Genomic DNA, 17,932 nt, shown 5'->3' with positions numbered 1-17,932 from the left:
TGTATATGATACAGTAGGGGGGGGGGGGTTAGGGTTGTATATGATACAGTAGGGGGGGGGGTTAGGGTTGTATGTGATACAGTAGGGGGGGTTAGGGTTGTATGTGATACAGTAGGGGGGGTTAGGGTTGTATGTGATAAAGTAGGGGGGGGGGGTTAGGGTTGTATATGATACAGTAGGGGGGGGTTAGGGTTGTATATGATACAGTAGGGGGGGGGGTTAGGGTTGTATATGATACAGTAGGGGGGGGGGGGGGTTAGGGTTGTATGTTGTATGTGTTACAGTGGGGGGGTTGTATGTCCTACAGTGTGGGGGTGGGGGGTTGTATGTCCTACAGTGGGGGGAGGGGGGTTGTATGTCCTACAGTAGGGTGGGGGGGGTTGTATGTCCTACAGTTGGAGGGTAGGGTTGTGAATTTCAAGTTGAAATACACACAATGAGGAGACTGGAAAAATTGATGGTAATGGCCACTAGAGGAAGGAGAGTCTTTAGAGACTTCGAGAACCACAGCTAAAACTGTCCTTTATCCCTAGAAGAAAAGCTGGCCTCTGATGGAAGAGAATGGTGTGAGAGGGGATGGAGAGGGGAAAGAGAGAAGGAGAGGAGGAGGAGAGAGGAAAGAGAAAAGGAGAGGAGGAGAGGGGAAGGAGAGAAGAAAGAGGAGAAGGAGAGAGGAAAGAGAGGAGAAGGAGAGGAAGAGAAGGGAAGGAGAGGAGTAGGAGAGGAGAAGGAGAGAGGAAAGAGAGGAGAAGGAGAGGAGAAGGAGAGAGGAAAGAGAGGAGAAGGAGAGGAGAAGGAGAGAGGAAAGAGAGGAGAAGGAGAGAGGAAAGAGGAGAAGGAGAGGAGAAGGAGAGATGAAAGAGGAGAAGGAGAGGAGAAGGAGAGAGGAAAGAGAGGAGGAGAGGAGAAGGAGAGGGGAAAGAGGAGAAGGAGAGAGGAACGAGAGGAGAAGGAGAGGAAAGAACGGAGAAGGAGAGGAGGAGAGGAGAAGGAGAGGAAAGAGAGGAGAAGGAGAGGAGGAGCAGGAGAGTGGAAAGAGGAGAAGGAGAGGGGAAAGAGGAGAAGGAGAGATGAAAGAGAGGAGAAGGAGAGGAGGAGAGGAAAGAGAGGAGGAGAGATGAACAAGAGGAGAAGGAGAGGGGAAGGAGAGAGGAAATAGAGGAGGAGAGGGGAAGGAAAGGGGAAAGAGGAGAAGGAGAGGAGAAGGAGAGAGGAAATAGAGGAGAAGGAGAGAGGAAAGAGAGGAGGAGAGGATAAGGAGAGGGGAAAGAGGAGAAGGAAATGGGAAGGAGAGGAGAAGGAGAGAGGAAAGAGAGAAGGAGAGGAGAGGAGGCGAGGAGAAGGAGAGAGGAAAGAGAGGAGAAGGAGAGGAGGGGAAGAGGAGAGGGGAAAGAGAGGGGAAGGAGGAGAAGCAGAGGAGAAGGAAAGGGCAAGGAGAGTGTAAGTCATGGAGAAGGATAGGGAGGAGGAGAGGGTAGGGTTCTAAGAGGCATTGTTCTAGTGATGTGGATAGGGTTCTAAGAAGCAGTGTTCTAGTGAGATGGAAAGGGTTAGGAGAGGGGAAAGAGAGGAGAAAGAGAACAGAGAGATAGAGAGAGAAAGAGAAAGAGGAGACAGACACTGCGAGGGAGCGAATGAGGCAGGGAGAGATGGAGCACTCAGGCTCCTGAGTGCTCTCGTTCCTCTCCAGCTCCTTTAGGCAATAACACAAAGGGTTAAATCAGTTTGGATCCACTCTGCTAGGTGTGTGTCTGAGCTTTGCTGTGCTAGAGCTGCTTCATGTTGCTGGCTGCCTGTCTGTGGGTCAAAGTGACGTTAACATGACCTCTGCTGTGCTTGGCCTGCTTTAGGTTGCTGTGTTAGAAGAGGAAGAGACACGCTACAGAGAATTCTGGATGAGATTCCAGTGAGGTGGATAGGGTTCTAAGAAGCAGGATTCTAGTGAGATGGATAGGGTTCTAAGAACAGGATTCTAGTGAGGTGGATAGGGTTCTAAGAACAGGATTCTAGTGAGGTGGATAGGGTTCTAAGAACAGGATTCTAGTGAGGTGGAAATGGGTTCTAAGAACAGGATTCTAGTGAGGTGGATAGGGTTCTAAGAAGCAGGATTCTAGTGAGGTGGATAGGGTTCTAAGAACAGGATTCTAGTGAGGTGGAAATGGGTTCTAAGAACAGGATTCTAGTGAGATGGATAGGGTTCTAAGAACAGGATTCTAGTGAGGTGGATAGGGTTCTAAGAACAGGATTCTAGTGAGGTGGATAGGGTTCTAAGAAGCAGGATTCTAGTGAGGTGGATAGGGTTCTAAGAACAGGATTCCAGTGAGGTGGATAGGGTTCTAAGAACAGGATTCTAGTGAGATGGATAGGGTTCTAAGAACAGGATTCTAGTGAGGTGGATAGGGTTCTAAGAAGCAGGATTCTAGTGAGGTGGATAGGGTTCTAAGAACAGGATTCTAGTGAGGTGGAAATGGGTTCTAAGAACAGGATTCTAGTGAGGTGGATAAGGTTCTAAGAACAGGATTCTAGTGAGGTGGATAGGGTTCTAAGAACAAGATTCTAGTGAGGTGGATAGGGTTCTAAGAACAGGATTCCAGTGAGGTGGATAGGGTTCTAAGAACAGGATTCCAGTGAGGTGGATATGGTTCTAAGAACAGGATTCTAGTGAGGTGGATAGGGTTCTAAGAAGCAGGATTCTAGTGAGGTGGATAGGGTTCTAAGAACAGGATTCCAGTGAGGTGGATAGGGTTCTAAGAACAGGATTCTAGTGAGATGGATAGGGTTCTAAGAACAGGATTCTAGTGAGGTGGATAGGGTTCTAAGAAGCAGGATTCTAGTGAGGTGGATAGGGTTCTAAGAACAGGATTCTAGTGAGGTGGAAATGGGTTCTAAGAACAGGATTCTAGTGAGGTGGATAGGGTTCTAAGAACAGGATTCTAGTGAGGTGGATAGGGTTATAAGAAGCAGGATTCTAGTGAGGTGGAAATGGGTTCTAAGAACAGGATTCTAGTGAGGTGGATAGGGTTCTAAGAACAGGATTCTAGTGAGGTGGAAATGGGTTCTAAGAACAGGATTCTAGTGAGGTGGATAGGGTTCTAAGAACAGGATTCTAGTGAGGTGGATAGGGTTCTAAGAACAGGATTCTAGTGAGGTGGAAATGGGTTCTAAGAACAGGATTCTAGTGAGGTGGATAGGGTTCTAAGAACAGGATTCTAGTGAGGTGGATAGGGTTCTAAGAACAGGATTCTAGTGAGGTGGAAATGGGTTCTAAGAACAGGATTCTAGTGAGGTGGATAGGGTTCTAAGAACAGGATTCTAGTGAGGTGGATAGGGTTCTAAGAACAGGATTCTAGTGAGATGGATAGGGTTCTAAGAACAGGATTCTAGTGAGGTGGAAATGGGTTCTAAGAAGCAGGATTCTAGTGAGGTGGATAGGGTTCTAAGAAGCAGGGATCTAGTGAGGAGGATTGGGTTATAAGAAGCAGGGTTCTAGTGAGGTGGATAGGGTTCTAAGAAGCAGGATTCTAGTGAGGTGGATAGGGTTCTAAGAAGCAGTGTTCTAGTTAGGGGGATAGGGTTCTAGGAAGCAGGGTTCTAGTGAGGTGGATAGGATTCTAGGGGAAATGTTCTAGTGAGATGGATAGGGTTCTAGGAAGCAGGGTTCTAGTGAGGTGGATAGGGTTCTAGGAAGCAGGGATCTAGTGAGGAGGATTGGGTTATAAGAAGCAGGGTTCTAGTGAGGTGGATAGGGTTCTAAGAAGCAGGATTCTAGTGAGGTGGATAAGGTTCTAAGAAGCAGGGATCTAGTGAGGAGGATTGGGTTATAAGAAGCAGGGTTCTAGTGAGGTGGATAGGGTTCTAAGAAGCAGGATTCTAGTGAGGTGGATAAGGTTCTAAGAAGCAGGGTTCTAGTGAGTAGGATTGGGCTATAAGAAGCAGGGTTCTAGTGAGATGAATATGGTTCTAAGAAGCAGGGTTCTAGTGAGGAGGATTGGGTTTAAAGAAGCAGGGTTCTAGTGAGGTGGATAGGGTTCTAAGAAGCAGGGTTCTAGTGAGGAGGATTGGGTTATAAGAATCAGAGTTCTAGTGAGGAGGATTGGGTTATAAGAAGCAGGATTCTAGTGAGGTGGATAGGATTCTAAGGAAAAATGTTCTAGTGAGATGGATAGGGTTCTAGTGAGGTGGATAGGGTTCTAAGAAGCAGTGTTCTAGTTAGGGGGATAGGGTTCTAGGAAGCAGGGTTCTAGTTAGGGGGATAGGGTTCTAGGAAGCAGGGTTCTAGTGAGGTGGATAGGATTCTAGGGGAAATGTTCTAGTGAGATGGATAGGGTTCTAGGAAGCAGTGTTCTAGTTAGGGGGATATGGTTCTAAGAAGCAGGGTTCTAGTGAGGGGTATAGGGTTCTAAGAAGCAGGGTTCTAGTGAGGGGTGTAGGGTAATGTCTCATGGTTCTAAGAAGGGTAGTACCAGGTTCTAAGAAGCATAACTAGGATAATTCACTCAGAACGGTTCTATGAAGGATCTAAAGGGTTTTTAGAGCAGAGAAAGGGTCTAGTGAGGATCAAGGAAGACTAGAGCAGAGAAGGGTTCTAGTGAGGATCAAGGAAGACTAGAGCAGAGAAGGGTTCTAGCCTTGTTGAGGAGTAGCTTCTAGTGGTCCTACAGGGGTGTATGAATGGTTCAGTTCAGGAGAAAGGGCCCCATGCAGACTTCATCATGCAGATGCAGACATACAGACAGGCAGGCAGGCAACAAGCAGCAGTAAAGTGTAAAGCTGTGAGCCTTTCAGTGTATTCAACTGTGCGCATGTTTACTGAACCGAAATATAAATGCAACATGTAAAGTGATGATCCCATGTTTCATGAGCTGAAATAAAAGATCCCAGAAATGTTCTCAAATTTTGTGCACAAATTTGTTTACATCCCTGTGAGTGAGCAATTCTACCCTGCTACGGTAATCCATCCACCTGACAGGTGTGGGATATCAAGAAGCTGATTAAACAGCATGATCATTACACAGGTGCACCTTGCGCTGGGGACAATAAAAATGTGATTTTTTTTGTCACACAACACAATGCCACAGATGTCTCAAGTTTTGAGGGAGCGTGCAATTGGCATTCTGACTTCAGGAATGTCCACCAGAGCTGTTGCCAGAGAATTTTATGTTAATTTCTCTAACATAAGCCGGCTCCAAAATCTTTTTAGAGAATTTGGCAGTAAGTCCAACCGGCCTCACAACCGCAGACCACGTATAACCACGCCAGCACAGGACCTCCACATCCGGCTTCTTCACCTGCGGGATCTTCTGAGACCAGACACCCAGACAGTTGATGACCAAAGAATGTCTGCACAAACTGTCAGAAACCGCCTCAGGGAAGCTCATCTGCGTCCTCACCGTCTTCACCAGGGTCTTGACCTGACTGCAGTTCAGTGTCGTAACCGACTTCAGTGGGGAAATGCTCACCTTCGATGGCCGCTGGCCTAGCTGGAGAAGTGTGCTCTTCACTGATTAATCCCGGTATCAACTGTACCGGGCAGATGGCAGACGTGGCGTCATGTGGACGAGCATGGTGGTGGTGGGGTTATGGTATGGGGCAGGCATAAGTTACGGACAACGAACACAATTGCATTTTATCGATGGCAATTTGAATGCACCGTGACGAGATCCTGAGGCCCATTGTCACGCCATTCATCTGCCGCCATCACCTCATGTTTCAGTATGATAATACACAGCCCCATGTCGCAAGGATCTGTACACAATTCCTGGAAGCTGAAAATGTCCCAGTTCTTCCATGGCCTGTGTACTCACCAGACAGGTCACCCATTGAGCATGTTTGGGATGCTCTGGATCGACGTGTACGACAGCGTGTTCCAGTTTCCCGCCAATATCCAGCTACTTCACATAGTTATTGAAGAGGAGTGGGACAACATTCCAACAGGCCACAATCAACAGCCTGATCAACTCTATGTGAAGGAGATGTGTCGCGCTGCATGAGACAAATGGTGGTCACACCAGATACTGACTTTTTATTTTATTTATCCACGCACCTACTTTTTTAAAAAGGTATCTGTGACCAACAGATGCATATCTGTATTCTCAGTCATAGATCCATAGATTAGGACCTAATGAATATATTTTAATTAACTGATTTCCTTATATGAACTGTAACTCAGTAAAATATTGTAAATTGTTGCATGTTGCGTTTATATTTTTGTTCAGTGACTATATGAATCAGTCTATGAGTGACTATATGAATCAGTCTATGAGTGACTATATGAATCAGTCTATGAGTGACTATATGAATCAGTCTATGAGTGACTATATGAATCAGTCTATGAGTGACTATATGAATCAGTCTATGAGTGACTATATGAATCAGTCTATGAGTGACTATATGAATCAGTCTATGAGTGACTATATGAATCAGTCTATGAGTGACTATATGAATCAGTCTATGAGTGACTATATGAATCAGTCTATGAGTGACTATATGAATCAGTCTATGAGTGACTATATGAATCAGTCTATGAGTGACTATATGAATCAGTCTATGAGTGACTATATGAATCAGTCTATGAGTGACTATATGAATCAGTCTATGAGTGACTATATGAATCAGTCTATGAGTGACTATATGAATCAGTCTATGAGTGACTATATGAATCAGTCTATGAGTGACTATATGAATCAGTCTATGAGTGAGAATATGAATCAGTCTATGAGTGACTATATGAATCAGTCTATGAGTGACTATATGAATCAGTCTATGAGTGACTATATGAATCAGTCTATGAGTGACTATATGAATCAGTCTATGAGTGACTATATGAATCAGTCTATGAGTGACTATATGAATCAGTCTATGAGTGAGAATATGAATCAGTCTATGAGTGACTATATGAATCAGTCTATGAGTGACTATATTAATCAGTCTATGAGTGACTATATGAATCAGTCTATGAGTGACTATATGAATCAGTCTATGAGTGACTATATGAATCAGTCTATGAGTGACTATATGAATCAGTCTATGAGTGAGAATATGAATCAGTCTATGAGTGACTATATGAATCAGTCTATGAGTGACTATATGAATCAGTCTATGAGTGACTATATGAATCAGTCTATGAGTGACTATATGAATCAGTCTATGAGTGACTATATGAATCAGTCTATGAGTGAGAATATGAATCAGTGTATGAGTGACTATATGAATCAGTCTATGAGTGACTATATGAATCAGTCTATGAGTGACTATATGAATCAGTCTATGAGTGACTATATGAATCAGTCTATGAGTGACTATATGAATCAGTCTATGAGTGACTATATGAATCAGTCTATGAGTGAGAATATGAATCAGTCTATGAGTGACTATATGAATCAGTCTATGAGTGACTATATGAATCAGTCTATGAGTGACTATATGAATCAGTCTATGAGTGACTATATGAATCAGTCTATGAGTGACTATATGAATCAGTCTATGAGTGACTATATGAATCAGTCTATGAGTGAGAATATGAATCAGTCTATGAGTGACTATATGAATCAGTCTATGAGTGACTATATGAATCAGTCTATGAGTGACTATATGAATCAGTCTATGAGTGACTATATGAATCAGTCTATGAGTGACTATATGAATCAGTCTATGAGTGACTATATGAATCAGTCTATGAGTGACTATATGAATCAGTCTATGAGTGACTATATGAATCAGTCTATGAGTGACTATATGAATCAGTCTATGAGTGACTATATGAATCAGTCTATGAGTGACTATATGAATCAGTCTATGAGTGACTATATGAATCAGTCTATGAGTGACTATATGAATCAGTCTATGAGTGACTATATGAATCAGTCTATGAGTGACTATATGAATCAGTCTATGAGTGACTATATGAATCAGTCTATGAGTGACTATATGAATCAGTCTATGAGTGACTATATGAATCAGTCTATGAGTGACTATATGAATCAGTCTATGAGTGACTATATGAATCAGTCTATGAGTGACTATATGAATCAGTCTATGAGTGACTATATGAATCAGTCTATGAGTGACTATATGAATCAGTCTATGAGTGACTATATGAATCAGTCTATGAGTGACTATATGAATCAGTCTATGAGTGACTATATGAATCAGTCTATGAGTGACTATATGAATCAGTCTATGAGTGACTATATGAATCAGTCTATGAGTGACTATATGAATCAGTCTATGAGTGACTATATGAATCAGTCTATGAGTGACTATATGAATCAGTCTATGAGTGACTATATGAATCAGTCTATGAGTGACTATATGAATCAGTCTATGAGTGACTATATGAATCAGTCTATGAGTGACTATATGAATCAGTCTATGAGTGACTATATGAATCAGTCTATGAGTGACTATATGAATCAGTCTATGAGTGACTATATGAATCAGTCTATGAGTGACTATATGAATCAGTCTATGAGTGACTATATGAATCAGTCTATGAGTGACTATATGAATCAGTCTATGAGTGACTATATGAATCAGTCTATGAGTGACTATATGAATCAGTCTATGAGTGACTATATGAATCAGTCTATGAGTGACTATATGAATCAGTCTATGAGTGACTATATGAATCAGTCTATGAGTGACTATATGAATCAGTCTATGAGTGACTATATGAATCAGTCTATGAGTGACTATATGAATCAGTCTATGAGTGACTATATGAATCAGTCTATGAGTGAGAATATGAATCAGTCTATGAGTGACTATATGAATCAGTCTATGAGTGACTATATGAATCAGTGTATGAGTGACTATATGAATCAGTCTATGAGTGACTATATGAATCAGTCTATGAGTGACTATATGAATCAGTGTATGAGTGACTATATGAATCAGTTTATGAGTGACTATATGAATCAGTCTATGAGTGACTATATGAATCAGTCTATGAGTGACTATATGAATCAGTGTATGAGTGACTATATGAATCAGTCTATGAGTGACTATATGAATCAGTCTATGAGTGACTATATGAATCAGTCTATGAGTGACTATATGAATCAGTGTATGAGTGACTATATGAATCAGTCTATGAGTGACTATATGAATCAGTCTATGAGTGACTATATGAATCAGTCTATGAGTGACTATATGAATCAGTGTATGAGTGACTATATGAATCAGTCTATGAGTGACTATATGAATCAGTCTATGAGTGACTATATGAATCAGTCTATGAGTGACTATATGAATCAGTCTATGAGTGACTATATGAATCAGTCTATGAGTGACTATATGAATCAGTCTATGAGTGAGAATATGAATCAGTCTATGAGTGACTATATGAATCAGTCTATGAGTGACTATATGAATCAGTCTATGAGTGACTATATGAATCAGTCTATGAGTGACTATATGAATCAGTCTATGAGTGACTATATGAATCAGTCTATGGGTGACTATATGAATCAGTCTATGAGTGACTATATGAATCAGTCTATGAGTGACTATATGAATCAGTCTATGAGTGACTATATGAATCAGTCTATGAGTGACTATATGAATCAGTCTATGAGTGAGAATATGAATCAGTCTATGAGTGACTATATGAATCAGTCTATGAGTGACTATATGAATCAGTCTATGAGTGACTATATGAATCAGTCTATGAGTGACTATATGAATCAGTCTATGAGTGAGAATATGAATCAGTCTATGAGTGACTATATGAATCAGTCTATGAGTGACTATATGAATCAGTCTATGAGTGACTATATGAATCAGTCTATGAGTGACTATATGAATCAGTCTATGAGTGACTATATGAATCAGTGTATGAGTGACTATATGAATCAGTTTATGAGTGACTATATGAATCAGTCTATGAGTGACTATATGAATCAGTCTATGAGTGACTATATGAATCAGTGTATGAGTGACTATATGAATCAGTCTATGAGTGACTATATGAATCAGTCTATGAGTGACTATATGAATCAGTCTATGAGTGACTATATGAATCAGTGTATGAGTGACTATATGAATCAGTCTATGAGTGACTATATGAATCAGTCTATGAGTGACTATATGAATCAGTCTATGAGTGACTATATGAATCAGTGTATGAGTGACTATATGAATCAGTCTATGAGTGACTATATGAATCAGTCTATGAGTGACTATATGAATCAGTCTATGAGTGACTATATGAATCAGTCTATGAGTGACTATATGAATCAGTTTATGAGTGACTATATGAATCAGTCTATGAGTGACTATATGAATCAGTCTATGAGTGACTATATGAATCAGTGTATGAGTGACTATATGAATCAGTCTATGAGTGACTATATGAATCAGTCTATGAGTGACTATATGAATCAGTCTATGAGTGACTATATGAATCAGTCTATGAGTGACTATATGAATCAGTCTATGAGTGACTATATGAATCAGTCTATGAGTGACTATATGAATCAGTCTATGAGTGACTATATGAATCAGTCTATGAGTGACTATATGAATCAGTCTATGAGTGACTATATGAATCAGTCTATGAGTGACTATATGAATCAGTCTATGAGTGACTATATGAATCAGTCTATGAGTGACTATATGAATCAGTCTATGAGTGACTATATGAATCAGTCTATGAGTGACTATATGAATCAGTCTATGAGTGACTATATGAATCAGTCTATGAGTGACTATATGAATCAGTCTATGAGTGACTATATGAATCAGTCTATGAGTGACTATATGAATCAGTCTATGAGTGACTATATGAATCAGTCTATGAGTGAGAATATGAATCAGTCTATGAGTGACTATATGAATCAGTCTATGAGTGACTATATGAATCAGTCTATGAGTGACTATATGAATCAGTCTATGAGTGACTATATGAATCAGTTTATGAGTGACTATATGAATCAGTCTATGAGTGACTATATGAATCAGTCTATGAGTGACTATATGAATCAGTCTATGAGTGACTATATGAATCAGTCTATGAGTGACTATATGAATCAGTCTATGAGTGACTATATGAATCAGTCTATGAGTGACTATATGAATCAGTCTATGAGTGACTATATGAATCAGTCTATGAGTGACTATATGAATCAGTCTATGAGTGACTATATGAATCAGTCTATGAGTGACTATATGAATCAGTGTATGAGTGACTATATGAATCAGTCTATGAGTGAGAATATGAATAAGTCTATGAGTGACTATATGAATCAGTCTATGAGTGACTATATGAATCAGTCTATGAGTGACTATATGAATCAGTCTATGAGTGACTATATGAATCAGTCTATGAGTGACTATATGAATCAGTCTATGAGTGACTATATGAATCAGTCTATGAGTGACTATATGAATCAGTCTATGAGTGACTATATGAATCAGTCTATGAGTGACTATATGAATCAGTGTATGAGTGACTATATGAATCAGTCTATGAGTGACTATATGAATCAGTCTATGAGTGACTATATGAATCAGTCTATGAGTGAGAATATGAATCAGTCTATGAGTGAGAATATGAATCAGTCTATGAGTGACTATATGAATCAGTCTATGAGTGACTATATGAATCAGTCTATGAGTGACTATATGAATCAGTCTATGAGTGACTATATGAATCAGTCTATGAGTGACTATATGAATCAGTCTATGAGTGAGAATATGAATCAGTCTATGAGTGACTATATGAATCAGTCTATGAGTGACTATATGAATCAGTCTATGAGTGACTATATGAATCAGTCTATGAGTGAGAATATGAATCAGTCTATGAGTGACTATATGAATCAGTCTATGAGTGACTATATGAATCAGTCTATGAGTGACTATATGAATCAGTCTATGAGTGACTATATGAATCAGTCTATGAGTGACTATATGAATCAGTCTATGAGTGACTATATGAATCAGTCTATGAGTGACTATATGAATCAGTCTATGAGTGACTATATGAATCAGTCTATGAGTGACTATATGAATCAGTCTATGAGTGACTATATGAATCAGTCTATGAGTGACTATATGAATCAGTCTATGAGTGACTATATGAATCAGTCTATGAGTGACTATATGAATCAGTCTATGAGTGACTATATGAATCAGTGTATGAGTGACTATATGAATCAGTCTATGAGTGACTATATGAATCAGTCTATGAGTGACTATATGAATCAGTCTATGAGTGACTATATGAATCAGTCTATGAGTGACTATATGAATCAGTCTATGAGTGACTATATGAATCAGTCTATGAGTGACTATATGAATCAGTCTATGAGTGACTATATGAATCAGTCTATGAGTGACTATATGAATCAGTCTATGAGTGACTATATGAATCAGTCTATGAGTGACTATATGAATCAGTCTATGAGTGACTATATGAATCAGTCTATGAGTGACTATATGAATCAGTTTATGAGTGACTATATGAATCAGTCTATGAGTGACTATATGAATCAGTCTATGAGTGACTATATGAATCAGTCTATGAGTGACTATATGAATCAGTCTATGAGTGACTATATGAATCAGTCTATGAGTGACTATATGAATCAGTCTATGAGTGACTATATGAATCAGTCTATGAGTGACTATATGAATCAGTCTATGAGTGACTATATGAATCAGTGTATGAGTGACTATATGAATCAGTCTATGAGTGACTATATGAATCAGTCTATGAGTGACTATATGAATCAGTCTATGAGTGACTATATGAATCAGTCTATGAGTGACTATATGAATCAGTCTATGAGTGACTATATGAATCAGTCTATGAGTGACTATATGAATCAGTCTATGAGTGACTATATGAATCAGTCTATGAGTGACTATATGAATCAGTCTATGAGTGACTATATGAATCAGTCTATGAGTGACTATATGAATCAGTCTATGAGTGACTATATGAATCAGTCTATGAGTGACTATATGAATCAGTCTATGAGTGACTATATGAATCAGTCTATGAGTGACTATATGAATCAGTCTATGAGTGACTATATGAATCAGTCTATGAGTGACTATATGAATCAGTCTATGAGTGACTATATGAATCAGTCTATGAGTGACTATATGAATCAGTCTATGAGTGACTATATGAATCAGTCTATGAGTGACTATATGAATCAGTCTATGAGTGACTATATGAATCAGTCTATGAGTGACTATATGAATCAGTCTATGAGTGACTATATGAATCAGTCTATGAGTGACTATATGAATCAGTCTATGAGTGACTATATGAATCAGTCTATGAGTGACTATATGAATCAGTCTATGAGTGACTATATGAATCAGTCTATGAGTGACTATATGAATCAGTCTATGAGTGACTATATGAATCAGTCTATGAGTGACTATATGAATCAGTCTATGAGTGACTATATGAATCAGTCTATGAGTGACTATATGAATCAGTCTATGAGTGACTATATGAATCAGTCTATGAGTGACTATATGAATCAGTCTATGAGTGACTATATGAATCAGTCTATGAGTGAGAATATGAATCAGTGTATGAGTGACTATATGAATCAGTCTATGAGTGACTATATGAATCAGTGTATGAGTGACTATATGAATCAGTCTATGAGTGACTATATGAATCAGTCTATGAGTGACTATATGAATCAGTGTATGAGTGACTATACGAATCAGTTTATGAGTGAGAATATGAATCAGTGTATGAATGAGTATATGAATCTGTGTTTAAGTGAGGATATGAATCTGTGTATGAGTGAGTATATGAATCAGTCTAGGAGTGAGTACATGATTCAGTGAATGAGTGAGTGTATTTGACAACTGGGTTAGAAGCTGCTTCTTATATTTGACAATATTTTTTTGTGATGTAATTAGTAGTTGTGTTATGTTGAACTGTATTTGAATGGTGTGTGTGTCTATTCAAATGCATGTCATCCTTCCACCCACCCAGCCAGCCAGCCACCCAGCCAGCCAGCCACATCCAACAACCCCCCCCCCTTCCCTCCCCGCCCGTCCCTTCTCTCACCTGGAGGGGGTGATGGGGGTGAGGTCCTTGCCCATGGTTTGGATCACCCGGCGCCCCCACACCCAGAGGCCGCAACAGATTCCAACGCCCCCGTAGAACAGCAACCAGATGGGGGTGGCGGCGTCCTGCATCACCCCGCCTTGTTCATAGATCATCCACAGCGCCACCAACGGGCCGATGGCGTTACTGCCGGGGGGGGGGGGGGTAGAGGATATAGAATGACAGATTTATGAATAACTCATTAGAACTTATAGTTTTGTGGATAACATGATATGGCAGTTTGCAGCGGGAGAGGGAAGTCAGTGTCAGGTAGTTTCCTTTCTGTTTGAGAGGGAAGTCGGTGTCAGGTAGCTTCCCTTTCTGTTTGAGAGGGAAGTCGGTGTCAGGTAGTTTCCTTTCTGTTTGAGAGGGAAGTCGGTGTTAGGTAGTTTACTTTCTGTTTGAGAGGGAAGTCGGTGTCAGGTAGTTTCCCTTTCTGTTTGAGGGAAGTCTGTGTCAGGTAGTTTCCTTTCTGTTTGAGAGGGAAGTCGGTGTCAGGTAGTTTCCCTTTCTGTTTGAGGGAAGTCGGTGTCAGGTAGTTTCCCTTTCTGTTTGAGGGAAGTCGTGTCAGGTAGTTTCCCTTTCTGTTTGAGGGAAGTCGTGTCAGGTAGTTTCCCTTTCTGTTTGAGGGAAGTCTGTGTCAGGTAGTTTCCTTTCTGTTTGAGAGGGAAGTCGGTGTCAGGTAGTTTCCTTTCTGTTTGAGAGGGGAAGTCGGTGTCAGGTAGTTTTCTTTCTGTTTGAGAGGGGAAGTCGGTGTCAGGTAGTTTTCTTTTTGTTTGAGAGGGAAGTTGTGTCAGGTAGTTTTCTTTCTGTTTGAGAGGGGAAGTCGGTGTCAGGTAGTTTTCTTTCTGTTTGAGAGGGAAGTTGTGTCAGGTAGCTTCCCTTTCTGTTTGAGAGGGAAGTTGTGTCAGGTAGCTTCCCTTTCTGTTTGAGAGGGAAGTTGTGTCAGGTAGCTTCCCTTTCTGTTTGAGAGGGAAGTTGTGTCAGGTAGCTTCCCTTTCTGTTTGAGAGGGAAGTTGTGTCAGGTAGTTTCCTTTCTGTTTGAGAGGGAAGTCGGTGTCAGGTAGTTTCCTTTCTGTTTGAGAGGGAAGTCGGTGTCAGGTAGTTACTGCAGCGGGAGAGGGGAAGTCGGTGTCAGGTAGTTTCCTTTCTGTTTGAGAGGGAAGTCGTGTCAGGTAGTTTCCTTTCTGTTTGAGAGGGAAGTTGTGTCAGGTAGTTTACTTTCTGTTTTTTGGGAAGTCGGTGTCAGGTAGTTTCCCTTTCTGTTTGAGGGAAGTCTGTGTCAGGTAGTTTCCCTTTCTGTTTGAGGGAAGTCGTGTCAGGTAGTTTCCCTTTCTGTTTGAGGGAAGTCTGTGTCAGGTAGTTTCCTTTCTGTTTGAGAGGGAAGTCGGTGTCAGGTAGTTTCCTTTCTGTTTGAGAGGGGAAGTCGGTGTCAGGTAGTTTTCTTTCTGTTTGAGAGGGGAAGTCGGTGTCAGGTAGTTTTCTTTTTGATTGAGAGGGAAGTTGTGTCAGGTAGTTTTCTTTCTGTTTGAGAGGGAAGTCGGTGTCAGGTAGTTTTCTTTCTGTTTGAGAGGGAAGTTGTGTCAGGTAGTTTTCTTTCTGTTTGAGAGGGAAGTTGTGTCAGGTAGCTTCCCTTTCTGTTTGAGAGGGAAGTTGTGTCAGGTAGCTTCCCTTTCTGTTTGAGAGGGAAGTTGTGTCAGGTAGCTTCCCTTTCTGTTTGAGAGGGAAGTTGTGTCAGGTAGTTTCCTTTCTGTTTGAGAGGTAAGTCGGTGTCAGGTAGTTTCCTTTCTGTTTGAGAGGTAAGTCGGTGTCAGGTAGTTACTGCAGCGGGAGAGGGGAAGTCGGTGTCAGGTAGTTTCCTTTCTGTTTGAGAGGGGAAGTCTGTGTCAGGTAGTTTCCCTTTCTGTTTGAGAGGGAAGTCGGTGTCAGGTAGTTTCCCTTTCTGTTTGAGGGAAGTCTGTGTCAGGTAGTTTCCTTTCTGTTTGAGAGGGAAGTCGTGTCAGGTAGTTTCCCTTTCTGTTTGAGGGAAGTCGTGTCAGGTAGTTTCCCTTTCTGTTTGAGGGAAGTCTGTGTCAGGTAGTTTCCTTTCTGTTTGAGAGGGAAGTCGGTGTCAGGTAGTTTCCTTTCTGTTTGAGAGGGGAAGTCGGTGTCAGGTAGTTTTCTTTCTGTTTGAGAGGGGAAGTCGGTGTCAGGTAGTTTTCTTTTTGTTTGAGAGGGAAGTTGTGTCAGGTAGTTTTCTTTCTGTTTGAGAGGGGAAGTCGGTGTCAGGTAGTTTTCTTTCTGTTTGAGAGGGAAGTTGTGTCAGGTAGCTTCCCTTTCTGTTTGAGAGGGAAGTTGTGTCAGGTAGCTTCCCTTTCTGTTTGAGAGGGAAGTTGTGTCAGGTAGCTTCCCTTTCTGTTTGAGAGGGAAGTTGTGTCAGGTAGCTTCCCTTTCTGTTTGAGAGGGAAGTTGTGTCAGGTAGTTTCCTTTCTGTTTGAGAGGGAAGTCGGTGTCAGGTAGTTTCCTTTCTGTTTGAGAGGGAAGTCGGTGTCAGGTAGTTACTGCAGCGGGAGAGGGGAAGTCGGTGTCAGGTAGTTTCCTTTCTGTTTGAGAGGGAAGTCGTGTCAGGTAGTTTCCTTTCTGTTTGAGAGGGAAGTTGTGTCAGGTAGTTTACTTTCTGTTTTTTGGGAAGTCGGTGTCAGGTAGTTTCCCTTTCTGTTTGAGGGAAGTCTGTGTCAGGTAGTTTCCCTTTCTGTTTGAGGGAAGTCGTGTCAGGTAGTTTCCCTTTCTGTTTGAGGGAAGTCTGTGTCAGGTAGTTTCCTTTCTGTTTGAGAGGGAAGTCGGTGTCAGGTAGTTTCCTTTCTGTTTGAGAGGGGAAGTCGGTGTCAGGTAGTTTTCTTTCTGTTTGAGAGGGGAAGTCGGTGTCAGGTAGTTTTCTTTTTGATTGAGAGGGAAGTTGTGTCAGGTAGTTTTCTTTCTGTTTGAGAGGGAAGTCGGTGTCAGGTAGTTTTCTTTCTGTTTGAGAGGGAAGTTGTGTCAGGTAGTTTTCTTTCTGTTTGAGAGGGAAGTTGTGTCAGGTAGCTTCCCTTTCTGTTTGAGAGGGAAGTTGTGTCAGGTAGCTTCCCTTTCTGTTTGAGAGGGAAGTTGTGTCAGGTAGCTTCCCTTTCTGTTTGAGAGGGAAGTTGTGTCAGGTAGTTTCCTTTCTGTTTGAGAGGTAAGTCGGTGTCAGGTAGTTTCCTTTCTGTTTGAGAGGTAAGTCGGTGTCAGGTAGTTACTGCAGCGGGAGAGGGGAAGTCGGTGTCAGGTAGTTTCCTTTCTGTTTGAGAGGGGAAGTCTGTGTCAGGTAGTTTCCCTTTCTGTTTGAGAGGGAAGTCGGTGTCAGGTAGTTTCCGTTTGTGTTTGAGGGAAGTCTGTGTCAGGTAGTTTCCTTTCTGTTTGAGAGGGAAGTCGGTGTCAGGTAGTTTCCTTTCTGTTTGAGAGGGGAAGTCGGTGTCAGGTAGTTTCCTTTCTGTTTGAGAGGGAAGTCGTGTCAGGTAGTTTCCTTTCTGTTTGAGAGGGAAGTCAGTGTCAGGTAGTTTCCCTTTCTGTTTGAGAGGGAAGTCTGTGTCAGGTAGTTTCCTTTCTGTTTGAGAGGGAAGTCGGTGTCAGGTAGTTTTCTTTCTGTTTGACACTAGTTTATTGGATTATATGGCAAATGAGGTGAATGTTAGCAAAGGTTGTAGTTGTGTGAACACATTGAATAGTAATTGTGTTGTGTTGACTGGTAGTCAGCTGTAGGGTTGGAAAATTCTGGAAACTCTGAAAATTCTGTTGAGAAAAAAAACGGATTTCTGGAACACCTGGGAACTTTCGGGAAAGTTTGAGGAATTT

At 41.0% G+C, this 17,932-nt stretch overlaps 1 protein-coding gene across 2 annotated transcripts in view; it reads right to left on the bottom strand.

The window, feature by feature from the left end:
• Window positions 1-17,932, bottom strand: part of LOC139411872 (sodium-dependent phosphate transporter 2-like) — a 135,298-nt gene that overhangs the window by 7,681 nt on the left and 109,685 nt on the right. For both annotated transcript variants that reach the window (XM_071158620.1, XM_071158621.1), the window contains exon 9: window positions 14,045-14,230. In XM_071158620.1, the coding sequence (XP_071014721.1) occupies window positions 14,045-14,230 (186 nt within the window). The remainder of the gene's footprint in view (window positions 1-14,044; window positions 14,231-17,932) is intronic.

Source organism: Oncorhynchus clarkii, chromosome 6, assembly GCF_045791955.1.
Source record: "Oncorhynchus clarkii lewisi isolate Uvic-CL-2024 chromosome 6, UVic_Ocla_1.0, whole genome shotgun sequence".
NCBI lineage: Eukaryota > Metazoa > Chordata > Actinopteri > Salmoniformes > Salmonidae > Oncorhynchus > Oncorhynchus clarkii.
Note: the sequence above shows the minus strand (reverse complement) of the source record. Positions and strands in the feature narration are given on the sequence as shown.